At 43.1% G+C, this 14,456-nt stretch overlaps 1 protein-coding gene across 1 annotated transcript in view; it reads left to right on the top strand.

Moving 5' to 3' along the window:
• The first annotated feature begins 4,036 nt into the window (after nt 1-4,036).
• LHFPL1 (LHFPL tetraspan subfamily member 1) overlaps nt 4,037-14,456 on the top strand; it is a 44,032-nt gene continuing 33,612 nt past the window's right edge. The window contains exon 1 of the mRNA XM_039247432.1: nt 4,037-4,487. Coding sequence (XP_039103363.1) covers nt 4,106-4,487 — 382 coding nt within the window. The 5' untranslated portion in view covers nt 4,037-4,105. The remainder of the gene's footprint in view (nt 4,488-14,456) is intronic.

Here is a 14,456-nt window from a genome sequence, read left to right on the forward strand (position 1 = left end):
GTTGTTAAGCTACTGAGAAAAATTGTAGATTCTCCTTCCATGAAGTTCTTTAAAAGCACTGTAGATGACCATTTGACATGTAATACTTAGGTGTGTTTCCTGCCTCAAAAGGCTGGAGTGATTCTTACCCATGAGTCTGCATTAGAATGACAATGATATCTCTAAAGATTAGTGAACATTAGCCTTCTGTCAAGAATAGTAAATGCAGAACACACCATGCTTCCACTCTGGTTGTTAAACTTTCTGGCCACACTCACTGCATCTTATATGACCACAACCACTCTCAGAAACAGGCATGTGACCCACTTAGAAGATGGAGAAACTAAGGGATGAGGGAGCATGTGACACCTGAAGACAGAGGGTCATTAACAAGCCTCTCAATGACTGGTTACTGGGCCAATTAGCAGGAACACCAAGGTGAGTTCTTTGTTTCTGAAATCCAGTGTAGCTATATAGCTAGAATTCTAGGACAGGGAAACAAAGCCATTGCATACATGACATATACAAGAAGAATAAAGATAGAATGAAGTGTAGCACTGTGTGTGACTTTTATTTATGTGATTGCAAAGAGACTTAGCTAGTTCCTGAGAACTATGGATCCAATGAACTTGGATTGCTTTGGAGGGCTGTCATGAAGGGAAGTTACTCCACTGCAGGCAATACAGGAACTAAAAGCACTTGCTTGAATGTGCTTCCCCACCTGGCACATGTGAGCATGTACAGTGTGCCTGCGTAGCATCCACATGGCCCATTGACTCTCTGTCCATCCACAGGCGAAATAATTCCAATTCCAATTCCCAAGCTGGGTTGGGGTTTATTCTATGCTCAGAAAATATGGAGCAATTGGATCTCTGAGATCTCTTCCTTGACTGCATGAGGTCTCATCTATGATTCAGAAAGGTTTACATTCAAAATACATAGGCTTCAGCTCTGCACTGTTTAATTCCATGGTCACTTCTGACTTTGTATTGTTTGAGTCCTGAAGAGAGAACATTAGAGTTATTTGTGGCAGTGATTCTGAACTTGCTCTCCATGGACAGTGCTGGCTCACCACACATCTGGTCCTAAATAGAATGACTAACTTTCCTAGTTTTGTCACTGAAAGTCCCACATCCCAGGAAATGCCTCAGTCCCAGGAGAACTGGCATAATTGGTCATCCTAGTTCTGAATGAAATAAGTACAATGAGTTTTTTCTGAAGTTGGAGGGATATAATTTAGGTTCTGATAGCCAATGAGTTTCCCTAAAGATAAGCATGTGTAATTTAAACTGACTTTTGTGATTCTTCCATCTTACATTTTAAAACTAAAATTGTGGTGATAGTGGTTGGTAGTATTGTAGTTTTTTTTAAAAGCCTGATTTCTCTCAGAAGTTAATAATCTTATGTCAGAGCCACACCTTTTATTTTTAATATAGTCTAGATGCCACTCACTGATATAGTTTCTTTCTCTGCCTTAGATTCTCTGCCTTTCTACTGGTTGTCCTGCTGGGGCCTTGGATCTCCAGGTGATAATGTTTTGGGGCAACATATGGGGTTGGTTCTGACTTATTGCTGAGCTTGAAAGAGCTAATGCTCTTGTTCTGCTGGTTTACACACTGCTTAGAGAAAGTGGCCTTTCTCCCACCTTCCCAGTCTGTCCTTCTAATTCTTTCCCCATTCTTAAACATTTTTTTGAAATCCTGGATGGGAAACCATGGAGGCTTTTCATTGTAATACTATTGGGGTGATAAAGGAGAACAATGAGGGAAGGTTTTGGGTGAATGGGCAGTAGGAAATGATGGCTGTGCCATTAAATCACTGTGTCACCTTGGGCAAGCCACTTAGCTTTCTGATACTCAATGGGCTAATTTGTAAATTGGGAGTGATGTTTTTCTTACCAAACACAGAAGGTTGTTGGACAGAGCACATGAAATGATGGCTTTGAAAGGGAGTATGATGAGGCAGTTGGCAGGTAGCGTTTGTCAGTTTGTTTCCTCCCATCCTCCTGCCTGGGCTTCTTCACCAGGAAGTGAATCCATAACAGAGTGCTGCTTGCACTTCTCATAATCTTACAAACTCTAATATAACAAGTAGAGGCATTACCTCATTGCGGCCAAGCATACCTGTTTTCTAACAGCAATTACTTAAAACTAGTTCCACTTCTCCTATTGGCTTACAATCCCTCATCACATCTTCTTCTCACCCTCCCCCCCTCACATCAGGCACAAAGCCTTGTTCCCAGGGGCCCAGCTCAGGGCACTTTCTTCCCAAGCCCTAACATTCCAACATAAGCACCTGCAATTTATGATCTTCTCTCCCTTCCTGCACAAAACACATAGCACACAATACATATGTTTCAGGAGGGGAATTGCGGTGGACTGAAAACAGAGCATTATGCTAAGAATCAAATAACTGGGCTCTGGTCTGGCCAGTGTACCTCACTAGCCATTTCCCCTTGGGTAAATCACTTCCTCTCCAGATTCCCGTCTGTAAAGTGATGGGGGGGAGGGATGTTAGTACTGTGTGGTAGAAAAGTATTGGCCTAGATCGGGTTTCTTATTTTCTTATTCTGGTTTTGCCGCTTGCTAACTTACTCTATGACTTAGGGGAAATCATTTCTTTCATTACCAGGCCATGATCCCCCATATATAAAACAAGAAGGTTGAATTAGGTGATTCATAAAGGTCCCTGGCATCCTGGAAACTCGCTGCTTCTACGAAATGGGTTTCATTAAACAAACATGAGTTGGAGTGCCTACTCTGCACCAGACATAGTGTAATGGTGCTTATGAAAGGGCCCATGGCTGGGCATGGTCCCTGAGACCCTGAAAACAGCTGCTGCTAGCTCCTGACAATGTCTCAAATTGGCAGTATGGCAGCCCCCATACAACCAGTGCCTGCACTGTTCCCCTTACCTTGGGTCCCCCACCCCTGTAACCCTCTCCCCCCAACCTGTAGCTTTAGACAATGGTGATGAATCATGGAGAAGTTTCTGAAATATCCTACACCATCTGCCTGCTGGAGACATTCACAGTGCTGTCATCAAGCTGCAGTGTGGTCTCTAGCTGCCCTAATTGAGGCCAGAAAGCAATGGCAGATTAATGGAGTTGGGAGGGAAGTGGTTGATTTTCAACAGAGGGGTCTGTGAAAGCCATTCGTGAGCTGGGCTGAGGAGATTAGACCTGAAAAGGATCTCAGGGTCTTGAATCTGAGATTACTTGTTCCGGAAGGTACCTTGAAAGGTCTTTACAGCTATATATACATTCCTGCTGCCAGGCAGGGGGCACCTGATCTATTTCAGAGAGAATAGAAGCCTTTGAGTGAAGGATGAGGCAGGTTTTCTCAATAGCTGGTGTAGTCAAACAACCCTTACTGGTTGGAAAGTTGCCTCTCATATTGCTTTTGGGGAAAAAGTGACTGAACAAGGCTCACTCAGTGATAAGCATGGCATGTGACAGAGTCGCCCCATATTTTATTCTACATATTTCAACCTTGTGAACAGCTCATATTGATGCACTATTAGAAATCCTACATAGATCGCAGGTCCACATCCTGTGACCCCATAGTGGCTCTCTTTCCCTCTTCTCCCTTGTAGGAGGGGCAGCCCCATGAGTTGTCTTCCTTCTCCCTCACTCTCTGAAAACAACTTGCTTCCTGACCCTCTTGAGATACCATCTCTTTCCAGGCCTCCAGGCCAGTAAAGCCATTCCACTGGAGGCTGAGGATTCTCTGGGCAGCCTTGGTTTCATTCAGCCTACCCTCCTGTCACTTGCTTCATGCTAGATGTCAAGAGTTGAAAGCTGTCTGATTAGGCTGCATTGAAGTTGCTGGAACAGCCACTAATTCAGTTCAATGGCTCTTCCATTGCAGCCTAGAGACCATAGAAATCTGAATCAGGCGGAAGAAAGGGAAGATGGGGAAAATGCTGGAAAGCAGAATCCCAGAAGGACCTAAATGGTCTTGAGGAGAATACTTTTATCCAAAAGCAAAGGCCAAGTGTTACATAAACAAGCCTTAAGACTGGCCAGCCAAATGAAAAATTGGCCACTGGAGCCTACTTGATAACTTTTTGCATTTGGTGCTGTGACCCAACTCATCTCCCCATCCCTGCAGAGAAACCTGGGACCATGAGGAGCAGCCTGACCCTGGTGGGGACCCTCTGGGCCTTCCTGTCCCTTGTTACTGCTGTGGCCAGTTCTACCAGTTACTTCCTGCCTTACTGGCTCTTTGGATCCCAGCTGGGGAAGCCAGTGTCATTCAGCACATTCCGGAGGTGCAACTACCCCGTGCGGGGAGAGGGGCACAGTCTGATCATGGTCGAAGAGTGTGGGCGCTATGCCAGCTTCAGTGCCATCCCAAGCCTGGCCTGGCAAATATGCACGGTGGTGACAGGTGCCGGCTGTGCTCTGCTGCTCCTCGTGGCACTGGCTGCTGTCCTGGGCTGCTGCATGGAGGAGCTCATCTCCAGAATGATGGGACGTTGCATGGGAGCAGCACAGTTCGTGGGAGGTAAGACTGTGTCGCTGGGGTTGGGTAGGTTGTGGAGCTTGGTGGTAGGGGTGGGGGTGGAATATGTTGCCTTATGGGGAAATCCATTCTCTACCCCTCCTGTTTATCCAACCCAAACGCTATGAATGGGGACTCCTTTGAATGACCCAGCCCAATACTCTGCAGAGTGCAATCTATATCAGGGTTTTACTCATAGCAAAACGGACTAGTAGCAAAGTTAGTGTCTGCTTTTTTTAGCCTCCATTTTCATCACCTTCTTCTGCCTGAACAGTACCAATTTAAGACTATTATCCAGATCCACTTTCCAGGGACAACAACATAAACTCTAAATACACTTGATCTCTGAGAGCCTTGATCTCTGATAGTGATCTCAAAGGGCAATGATCTAATAAATATGTACACACAAGTGCTAAGTTTAATGTACAGCTTTCACCAAAGTAATATAACTCTAAAAGTCAAATGTTAGGTAACAGACTGTAGGTGACTGCTTATTTGGCCTATATCTAAGGCTAGCCCTGTCTGGTAGCCATTAACAGTCTATCCCAATTTCCTATGGCCCTGACCTACCCTACTTATTTTCCCCTCATTTAGTATCCCTTTAAATTTTGTGCAAAAGACCTGGGGCGCTGGTACTGTGTAGATGGGCCAGGAAAGAGCGAAATGCAAAAATTGCAGACTGCAGGAAGGCAATCAGGCAGTTTAATTTGAACTTTATGAGAAGAAAAGGCAAGTTTAGGCAGGCAAATATGTGTGTTATATTTTATACCTGGATGGGGCACCGGGAAAAAGTGCTGGTAGAACATCTTGCTGAAGTTTGTTGTTGTTGCTCATGAAGTTTTAGAATATTATTCAAGTCATTATCATTATCATCTCCATTACCAGCACAATGTGGATGAGTGGAGCCAAGAAATTTGGTTCACACTCCTAGCTCTTACGCTAAGTTGCCCTGTGGCTGGGCAAGTGACAGTGACTTCTACTATGCTCGCCCCTCTTCCTTCCTTGAGTTTGTTCATTGGCAAGATAGTGCAGATCCCAATTTTCTTTCTTCTCTCTATTAACTATATTGGGTTGGCCTTGGAGTGAGAGAATAGTGGTGAATAAAGACAGTGTTTCTCAATAGGGGCTATTCCCACCCTGCCCTGGACATTTGACAATCTCTTTGAGATACTTTTGGTTATCACAATGTGGGGAGTGTGCTATTGACATCCAGTGGATAAAGGTGAAGGATGATGTTAAATATCCCACAATGCACAAGAACAAGACAGCTTCCCACTTCCAACAACAAAGAAGTGTCCAGCACAAAATGTCAATAATGCCAAGGTGGAGAAGCCCTGAACCAAGGCATCATGGTTTCCTGATCTGCTTATAAGAAGTGCCAGATTCTTTTTGTTGTGCCAGTTAAGATGATATTTTCTGGTTCCCTCTTTCTTCAGACTCACTGTAAAAGTTTTAAATGTGAATTCACATTCTAGTCTCTCTTATTTCTGAATTTTTCCATTCTTTAGCTACTAATGGTTTTCTGGCCACATTGAAAGTCATTAGACTAGCTTCTTGCTTCCCCCTTGAAAACCATGGTTCAGAACCAGTTACTAAGGCTTGTATAAGCCAATTTCTTTGTCTCCCTTTGGGGGCTCTATGGATGTCATAAATAAACCTTAAATAGGCTCACTTTTTACCTGAATTCTTGGGCATGCTATAGATAGCACTTTTATGGACACATTATTTCGGAAATGACACTTAGCTGGCAGGAGAAAGCAGTGATCTTTGCAACTCATGTTTATATTCTCAGGGCCAAGTTCAGTGCCTGGCACAGACCAGGTGTTCAGTAACTATAAAAGAATGAATACACAGCTATGGCAGTGTCTACTGTATTTTAGGACAAGTTGGACATATGAGAGCTGGGTTTGTTCACATCATATCCTTTTTTTTTTTTTCTCCAGGCTTCCATTCAGAGACGTTAGTACCCTGAGTCCTTTTCTATTCTGATTTGAGAGTGACAGCTTAGTCTCACTTGAATTTCTAAGAGTTGCCAGCAGAGGGTGAGAGGGGCTAATTGGTAGGAATCGGAAGGCAAGTAGCAACAGCTTCCATTACACCCCAGGCATCAGCAGTGGTTCCTACTTCCAGCTTGCTTGGGCTTGACTGAGACTTTTACAAAATCCTTATAGTTCTCCATATGATATATTTTAGTTGATCCCACTTCCTAGGTTTAGAAACTCAAGGGAAATTCTTGAGAAGATATGTGGGTAGGTAGTAGAGTTTTCCAATACACTCATGGACTGAGTGGGGAACAGCTTTGGCTGAGTGGCAGGAGTAATACAGAGGAAGCAAAACATCAGTACTATTTTCATCTTATATGATTCCTCATATAGAATTATTCCCCAATGACCCTTGCTTATAGGAACATGGTCACAATATTTATACCTGGTTGAAGGTCTTTATTTTTTTAATGTTTATTCTTTTTTTTTTTTTGAGAGACAGAGGGAGAGACAGAGCACAAGCAGGAGAGGAGCAGAGAAAGAGGGAGACACAGAATCTGAAGCAGGCTCCAGGCTCTGAGCTGTCAGCACAGAGCCTGATGTGGGGCTCGAACTCTCTGACTACAAGATAATGACCTGAGCTGAAGTCGGATGCCCAACTGACTGAGCCACCCAGGCACCTCTGGGTGAGGGTCTTTAAAGTTCAAAAATGAAATGCCATTTGACAGTAGTCATAGGAGTCAAGACCCAAGGTGTAGTAGTTCAAGGGTTATCTCTCGTTAAGTGAATGACACTGGACAGATCGCTAAATTTCCACAGCTCCCCCATCTGTAACACCAGCCAAATCAGGGTCATTCCTACCTCCTTTTTAAAAACTTGTACCTGAGGTGCCTGGGTGGCTCAGTCGGTTAAGCGTCCAACTTCAGCTCAGGTCATGATCTCACAGTTCATAGGTTCGAGCCCCGCATCAGGCTCTGTGCTGACAGCTAGCTCAGAGCCTGGAGCCTGTTTCAGATTCTGTATCTCCCTCTCTCTCTGACCCTCCCCTGCTCATGCTGTCTCTCTCTCTCTCTCAGAAATTAAAAAAAATTTTTTTTTTAATTTAAAAATTGGTACCTATCAAGGTTACATCAGACGTGAGGGAATGGTGAAGATTGCTTGGGTGTGTCATATTTTCTAGGAGCCCCTTGGCACATGACCATTACCCAAGAGTCTCCACAGATCTTGTGTCCAACCTCTCAGAGATATGCTCTGTCAGTGTCAGGAAGCCAAGCCTGAACAGCCTGTTTAGCACCAGGGATAAAAGACACAAGAGAAAAAGCTGTGGGGGTTAAGTTTAAGCTTGCTGTTCAGCTGAGGAGAATTGATTTTGTTGCTCCAGGTCTGGCTGCTTCTCGGCAGCTAGTGCATTAACTGAAATACATTAGGGGGTGGAGCCAATCTGTTTTAGGTCTGGTTTATCTCTGCCAGACCCCAAACCACTGAAGAGATGGAGTATCCATTAAGAACTACTCCCTCCCCCTGCCTGACTCTTGTTCCCCAGTTTGGCAGCTGCCCACAGAGATGAACAGTGGGAAGTGGGAGAGACAGGAAGAAATAAAGAGCTGCTGGCCTGAGTCAGACTTAGCAAGGTGACCTGATGGGGCCCTTGGGTCCCATTTGCTCCACCTGCAGCTGATCCAGCTGGACAAGCCTAGGGTCCAGGGAGCCTTCCACTGGGACCTTCATGCCCTGCTCCAACCGGTGAAGGAAACATCTGGCCAGGAGATTATTTCAACCCTGGGGATGCTGAGGTTTCCAAACAGCTGGCCCCCAGTCCCTGAGAACAAGGTCATTATTCACATTCCCCTGTGTATACATATGCAAGATGCTTGTGAATTGTTCTCTATCTTCAGTGAGAGCTAAACAAAGAAGAAATAGTTGAGAAGTAAATATACGGAACTTCTTGGCAGGAAAAAGTATAAGATCTTGGATTGGGTTACATGAGGGAGGCCAAAAATCTTTCTAGAGCAGGGAATGTATCAAGATCACCTGGAGTGCTTAAAAAAATGTGGACTCCCCAACTCTCCCATCCTCTTTTCCATTCTTATTTACATAGCAACAGGTGGAAGTCTGCATGTTTTGAAAAATCTCCCCAGTGACTCTGATGTGTATGCTGTGTTCCCTTTTCCCAACATAAGTGAGAACCACCACTCTGGACGTTTTTTTTTCTTAGTTAAGGAGATATAATTCAAAATACCCAGAGAGGCACCAGTTTTTCTTTCCATGTAAGGTCCTACTGCTATATGCTTCAAGCTCAATGAAAATTGCCAATAGAGACAGATCACTGAGAACTTGAATCAAGGAAAGGGGGCTATTTTTCTAAAAAAAAAAAAAAAAAAACATTATCTTCCCTATAAACCATGCATATCCTGTAAAATCCCTCAAGTTTCACCAGGCGTCATTTAACTTATCCTTACCATGCTGAACAAGGATACAAGTGGCTTTCTGCTTGGGAAAATAATGTTTAAAGAAGTTAACCTACTAGCAAATACTTATGTACCAAATTGGAGCAGAGCAGAGAATATGGGTCAGGGGTCCTGACTCTGAGCCCTGGGCTTTATGCACCGGTGCTATTGATTTTTCCTTTTCCACTTGAAGACGAAATGCTAGCATAATATTTTTAGAGTGGTCCATGAACCATTTGTATAACAATTACCTGGGATGCTTGTTAGTGCCATTCTAAGCCTACTGAATCAGAACTGATGCCTTATACTCTGTATTTTACAGTCTCTTTAGACTGATTTATTCTTTAAAATATAGTATAAAATAGTTCAGATGTATGCACCACTCGGGTTAAGAAATATATTACCAATACAGTTATAGTCTCCTTCATATCCTGATCATATTCCTTTGTTCCTACAGCAGAGGCAACTATGATGTTTCATTTGTTATTGATCATTCTCCAGCATTATTCTAGTACACACCTAAATTTGAGAACCTCTGCTCAGTTGTGTTCACAGTGTTGCTTTTTTCTGGAATTCCCTTCTCTTCCATCTATGCCTGTAAACATCTGCCTCTTTCTCAAAGTTCATGTCAAATGTAGCCTCTGTGTGAAGCCTCTCCTGATCTACTTTAAATATTTCTTGCAGAAGTAAACTTTCTTATAACTACAAGAGAGAATATGGGGTCAAATGAATGAGAGAGTTGAGTGAGGAGCTCCTTGGGAAGGGAAAGCTGAAATTATAGCTAGAGGGCAGACTTACAAATTTTCCACTATGTTTAAGTTAAAGTTGCTACAAGAGCAATAAATTGAGCAAATTAATAACAAATTAACCCATACTGGACTTCTGCCCAGGTGGTAAATTCAAACTACCTAATAACCATATTTAGACAGATATTTGGGAATGGGATGGGAGTGTAACAAAATGGTTGCACAGTCAATATTGGCACTTGTGAATGGTGGAAGGGGTAGCAAAGGGGATTGGTAACACCCAGGGAGGGGACTTCCTCTGCCCAGAGACAAAGGTTAGGCACTTGCCTAATGGAGAATGTGCAATTAGAAGGAGGTTATACAACTGTTGGGATATAGGTAAGTAGTAATTCTGCCATCAGGGGAAGGTTGAGTGTAGCTGGGATGTAGCCTTAAGAAGGGTTCCAAGTTCTGTCCAAAAAGGTGGGTCTGAGGGTTTGTATTGGCGTTGAGGTTGCCTGCCACAAGGGCTGAAGTGAGTAAAGTGTTTAACTCCAGGCATCTGCTTGGTCAGAGAAGTGAATTCAGACAAAAGCAACCACTTTGGGGGAGAATATTTAGTATATTTTGGGGTAAGGGATTTGTGGAAACCTACCCCCTACCCCAAAGTCAAGGAAGGGAAACAAGATGGCAGTCCACTGGTCACTGTATAGTAGGGAAGTAGGATGAAAACATACTCTCACATTCCCCTGTGCATACATACGCAAGATGATTGTGAATTGTTCTCTATCTTCAGTGAGAGCTAAACAAAGAAGAAATAGTTGAGAAGTAAATATAAGGCACTTGTGGGGATGAGCACTGGGTGTTATATGGAAACCAGCTTGTCAATAAACTATTCGTAAAAAAAAAAAAAAAAGATAAAAAATAAAGGTCACAGAGCAGACCTTCTAGAAGGGGGAAAAAAAGAGAAGTAAATATAAGGAACTTCTTGGCAGGAGAAAGTGTAAGATCCTTTCTAGAGGCAGGTAAAAATAAAAAAGTATCCAGCTGAACATAAGAAGTTGGGACAGACTTTTCCAGTGGACATGTTTGGTTGGAAGGGTAATAAAACCAGGAGTTAGCAATAATACATACAGAAGTGGGAGCGGGGGCTATATCTCACACAGGGCTGGAGCTGGGATTTAAACTAGTCTTTTCTGCCATCAGAGCTGCTGTTCTTCACATTTTTAGCAGTGTTTTTCTTAAGTGTTGATACCAAGACCAGATGTATCAGTATCACTAAGATGTTTTTGAAATGTATATTCCTGAGCTGCCCTTACTGAATCAAGTATCTGTGGGTAAGGCCCAAGAATCTACATTTTTAAGAAGCCCCATTCTTCTAGAAGGTGGCAAGACCTGGCACTGGCAAATGACCTCCAGGTTTCTATTTGAAGCACATCTTCAAAATCCCAAATTGATGAGAATTGTTGGAAACAAATATAATTGAGAATAAATTGCCCTATGACTTCATTTTTAAAATATGGTTCCCAGGACACATCTTTCTCTAGCTATTAGCAAATGTGATGGAATCATCTGTCAGTTACAAGTCAAACATCTCCATGAAGCATGTGTACAACCTACTGTGCTCATCTGTTTAGAAAGCAGGAGGGAGGATAGGGGATGGGAAGAGTTGGAGGGCTGGTTGGGTAGAGCATGGGGCCACATGCCCTGGGGCAGAACACATGCCTGGCCGAGATTTCTAGTCTCTGGCTTGGTGCCTGCAAAAAATTGCAAGATAACAACTCCAACCAGGCAGCTTTTGAATCGAGTCATGCCCAGTTTTTTACTTTTCAGCTGGTTTCTCTTCTGGGGAAAAAGAGGTAAGAAAGAAATCAGCATGGAGAATATGCGTAAGAAGTGAGAGAAGAATCATGGGGAGAGGCTGCTGTTTAATAACAACAATTTTTTACTGAGCATTTTCTATATGCTAGACACTTTATAAGTATTAGTTCTTGAAACAGCCCTATAGGATAGAGTACTATTGTTCTCATTTTAAAGACGAGATAACTGCACAGAGAGATTAAGTAACTTGCCAAAAGTCACACAGCCTCTAGGTGGCAGAGCTGGAATTTGAACTTAGATCTACACTGACTACAGAACCTGTTCTCTCTATTTTTTCCAGCTTCTTAAAATATAATAGACATATGACACTGTATAATTTAAGGTGTAAAATGTGATTTAATACACATACATATTGTGAAATGATTACCACAATAAGGTTAGATAACAATCCACCTCACACCATTACTTTCGTGTGTGTGTGTGTGTGTGTGTGTGTGTGTGTGTGTGTGGTAAGAACATTTAAGATCTACTCTCTTAATAACTTTCAAGTATATAATCCAGTACTGTTCTCTGAAGTCATCATGTTGTGCTGTCTCTCTGGATCTAATGTCTGTAAGATTCCTAGTGCTTGCTAGAGATATTATTGTCAAAAGGTGGTCATTTCTGGATTCCCTTCTCTAGAAGGGCAGAGCTTCCAAGTGTTGATGATCTTTCTGATTAGTGAGAAAAAGCGTTGCCAGTAACTGGCTATGTGACTGTAGGTAAATCGCTTTCCCTCTCTGAATCTCAATATCCACATCTGTAACGGGGATGGATTAGAGCAGGTAATCTCCAGAGGTCTTTCCCTCTCTAGGATTCTATAGCTGTATCAGGTGTTTATGATGATCTCCTATCCCTGCTAAGAAGATCCCTTCAGAAGGCTTCCCCCTTGGGTAGTGTGGGAAAGGTAAGCTGTCTGTTAGGTACCTAGAGCATACTCTGAAACAGATGCATTTATTAGGCACTTATTATGTACCAGGTACCAAGGCTACATAGTTGAGGATTTAAAAAAAAAAAGGCCCCTCCCTTCAAGGAACACATACTTCCCCCCCCCAAAATATTTTATTAAGAATACATTCATTGGGGAGCTCCTGGGTGGCTCAGTCAGTTAAGCATCCAACTTCGGCTCAGGTCATGATCTCGCGGTTTGTGGGTTCGAGCCCCACATCAGGCTCTGTGCTGACAGCCAGCTCAGAGCCTGGAGCCTGTTTCATATACTGTGTCTCCCTCTCTCTCTGACCCTCCCCTGATCATGCTGTCTCTCTCTCTCGCTCTGTCTCTCTCAGAAATAAATAAAACATTAAAAAATGTTAAAAAAAAAAAAAAAAAGAATACATTCATTGGGAGTAGATTCCCATGATTCATCGCTTACATACAACACCCAGTGCTCATCCCAACGAGTGCCCTCCTCAATGGCAATCATCCATTTTCACCTCCCCCCCTACTCCCCAAGAGCAACCCTCAGTTTGTTTTCTGTATTTAAGAGTGTCTTATGGTTTGACTCCCTCTCAGTTTGTAACTTTTTCCTTTCCCTCATGGTCTTCTGTTAAGTTTCTCAAATTCCACATACGAGTGAGAACATATGATATCTACTTTTTCTGACTGACTTATTTCACTTAGCATAGTACCCTCCAGAAGGAACACACACTTTAGTGAGGGGAGCAGACCACAACCAGTTATGAAAGATATATATCACACGATATTTTAATCACAGGAGTAAGCACAAAGTGCTGTGGGAACAGAGGGAAGGAATATGTAACTTAGGCTGGGGACGGGGACCTTGAGGATAGTGAGAAAGGCTTCCTGGAGGAGATAGTTTCTTTTTTTTTTTTTTTTTAATGTAGGATTTTTTTTTTTTTACAAATAGTTTATTGTCAAATTAGTTTCTACATAACACTCAGTGCTCATCCCCAAAGTGCCCTCCTCCATGCCCATCCCCCCCTCCCCCCCACATCCATCAGTCCTCAGTTTTTGTCAGCATTCAAGAGTCTCTCATGGTTTGCCTCTCTCCCTTTCCCCCACCATTTCCGCCCTTCTTCTCCCCCTTGGTCCTCCGTCAAGTTCCTCCTAATCCTCCTATACGTGCAAACATATGGTATTTGTCCTTCTCTGCCTGACTTATTTCGCTCAGCATAACACCCTCAAGGTCCATCCATGTTGCTACACATGGCCAGATTTCATTCTTTCTCATTGCCATGTAGTATTCCATGGTATAGATAAACCACATCTTCTTGATCCATTCATCTGTTGATGGACACTTAGGCTCTTTCCATGTTTTAGCTATTGTGGAGAGTGCTGCTATGAACATTGGGGTACATGTGCTCCTATGCCTCAGCATTTCTGTATCCCTTGGGTAAATTCCTAGCAGTGCTATTGGTGGGTCATAAGGGAGTTCTATTGTTAGTTTCCTGAGGAACCTCCACACTGTTTTCCAGAGGGGCTGTACCAGTTTACATTCCCACCAACAGTGCAGGAGGGTGCCCGTTTCTCCACATCCTCGCCAGCATCTAGAGTTCTCTGATTTGCTCATTTTAGCCACTCTGACTGGCGTGAGGTGGTATCTCAGTGTGGTTTTGATTTGTATTTCCCTGATGAGGAGGGATGCTGAGCATCGTTTCATGTGTCTGTTGGCCATCTGGATGTCCTCTTTGGAGAAGTGTCTGTTCATGTCTTCTGCCCATTTCTTCACTGGGTTGTTTGTTTTTCGGGCATGTAGTTTGGTGAGTTCCTTATAGATTCTGGATATTAACCCTTTATCTGATATGTCATTTGCAACTATCTTTTCCCATTCCGTTGGTTGCCTATTAATTTTCTGGGTTGTTTCCTTTGCTGTGCAGAAGCTTTTAATCTTGATGAGGTCCCAACAGTTTATTTTTGCTCTCGATTCCCTTGCTTTTGGGGATGTGTCAAGTAAGAAGTTGCTGCGGTGGAGGTCAAGGAGGTTGTTTCCTGCTTTCT

This window comes from Hyaena hyaena, unplaced genomic scaffold (assembly GCF_003009895.1).
Source record: "Hyaena hyaena isolate Hyena2069 unplaced genomic scaffold, ASM300989v1 scaffold_297, whole genome shotgun sequence".
Lineage (NCBI taxonomy): Eukaryota > Metazoa > Chordata > Mammalia > Carnivora > Hyaenidae > Hyaena > Hyaena hyaena.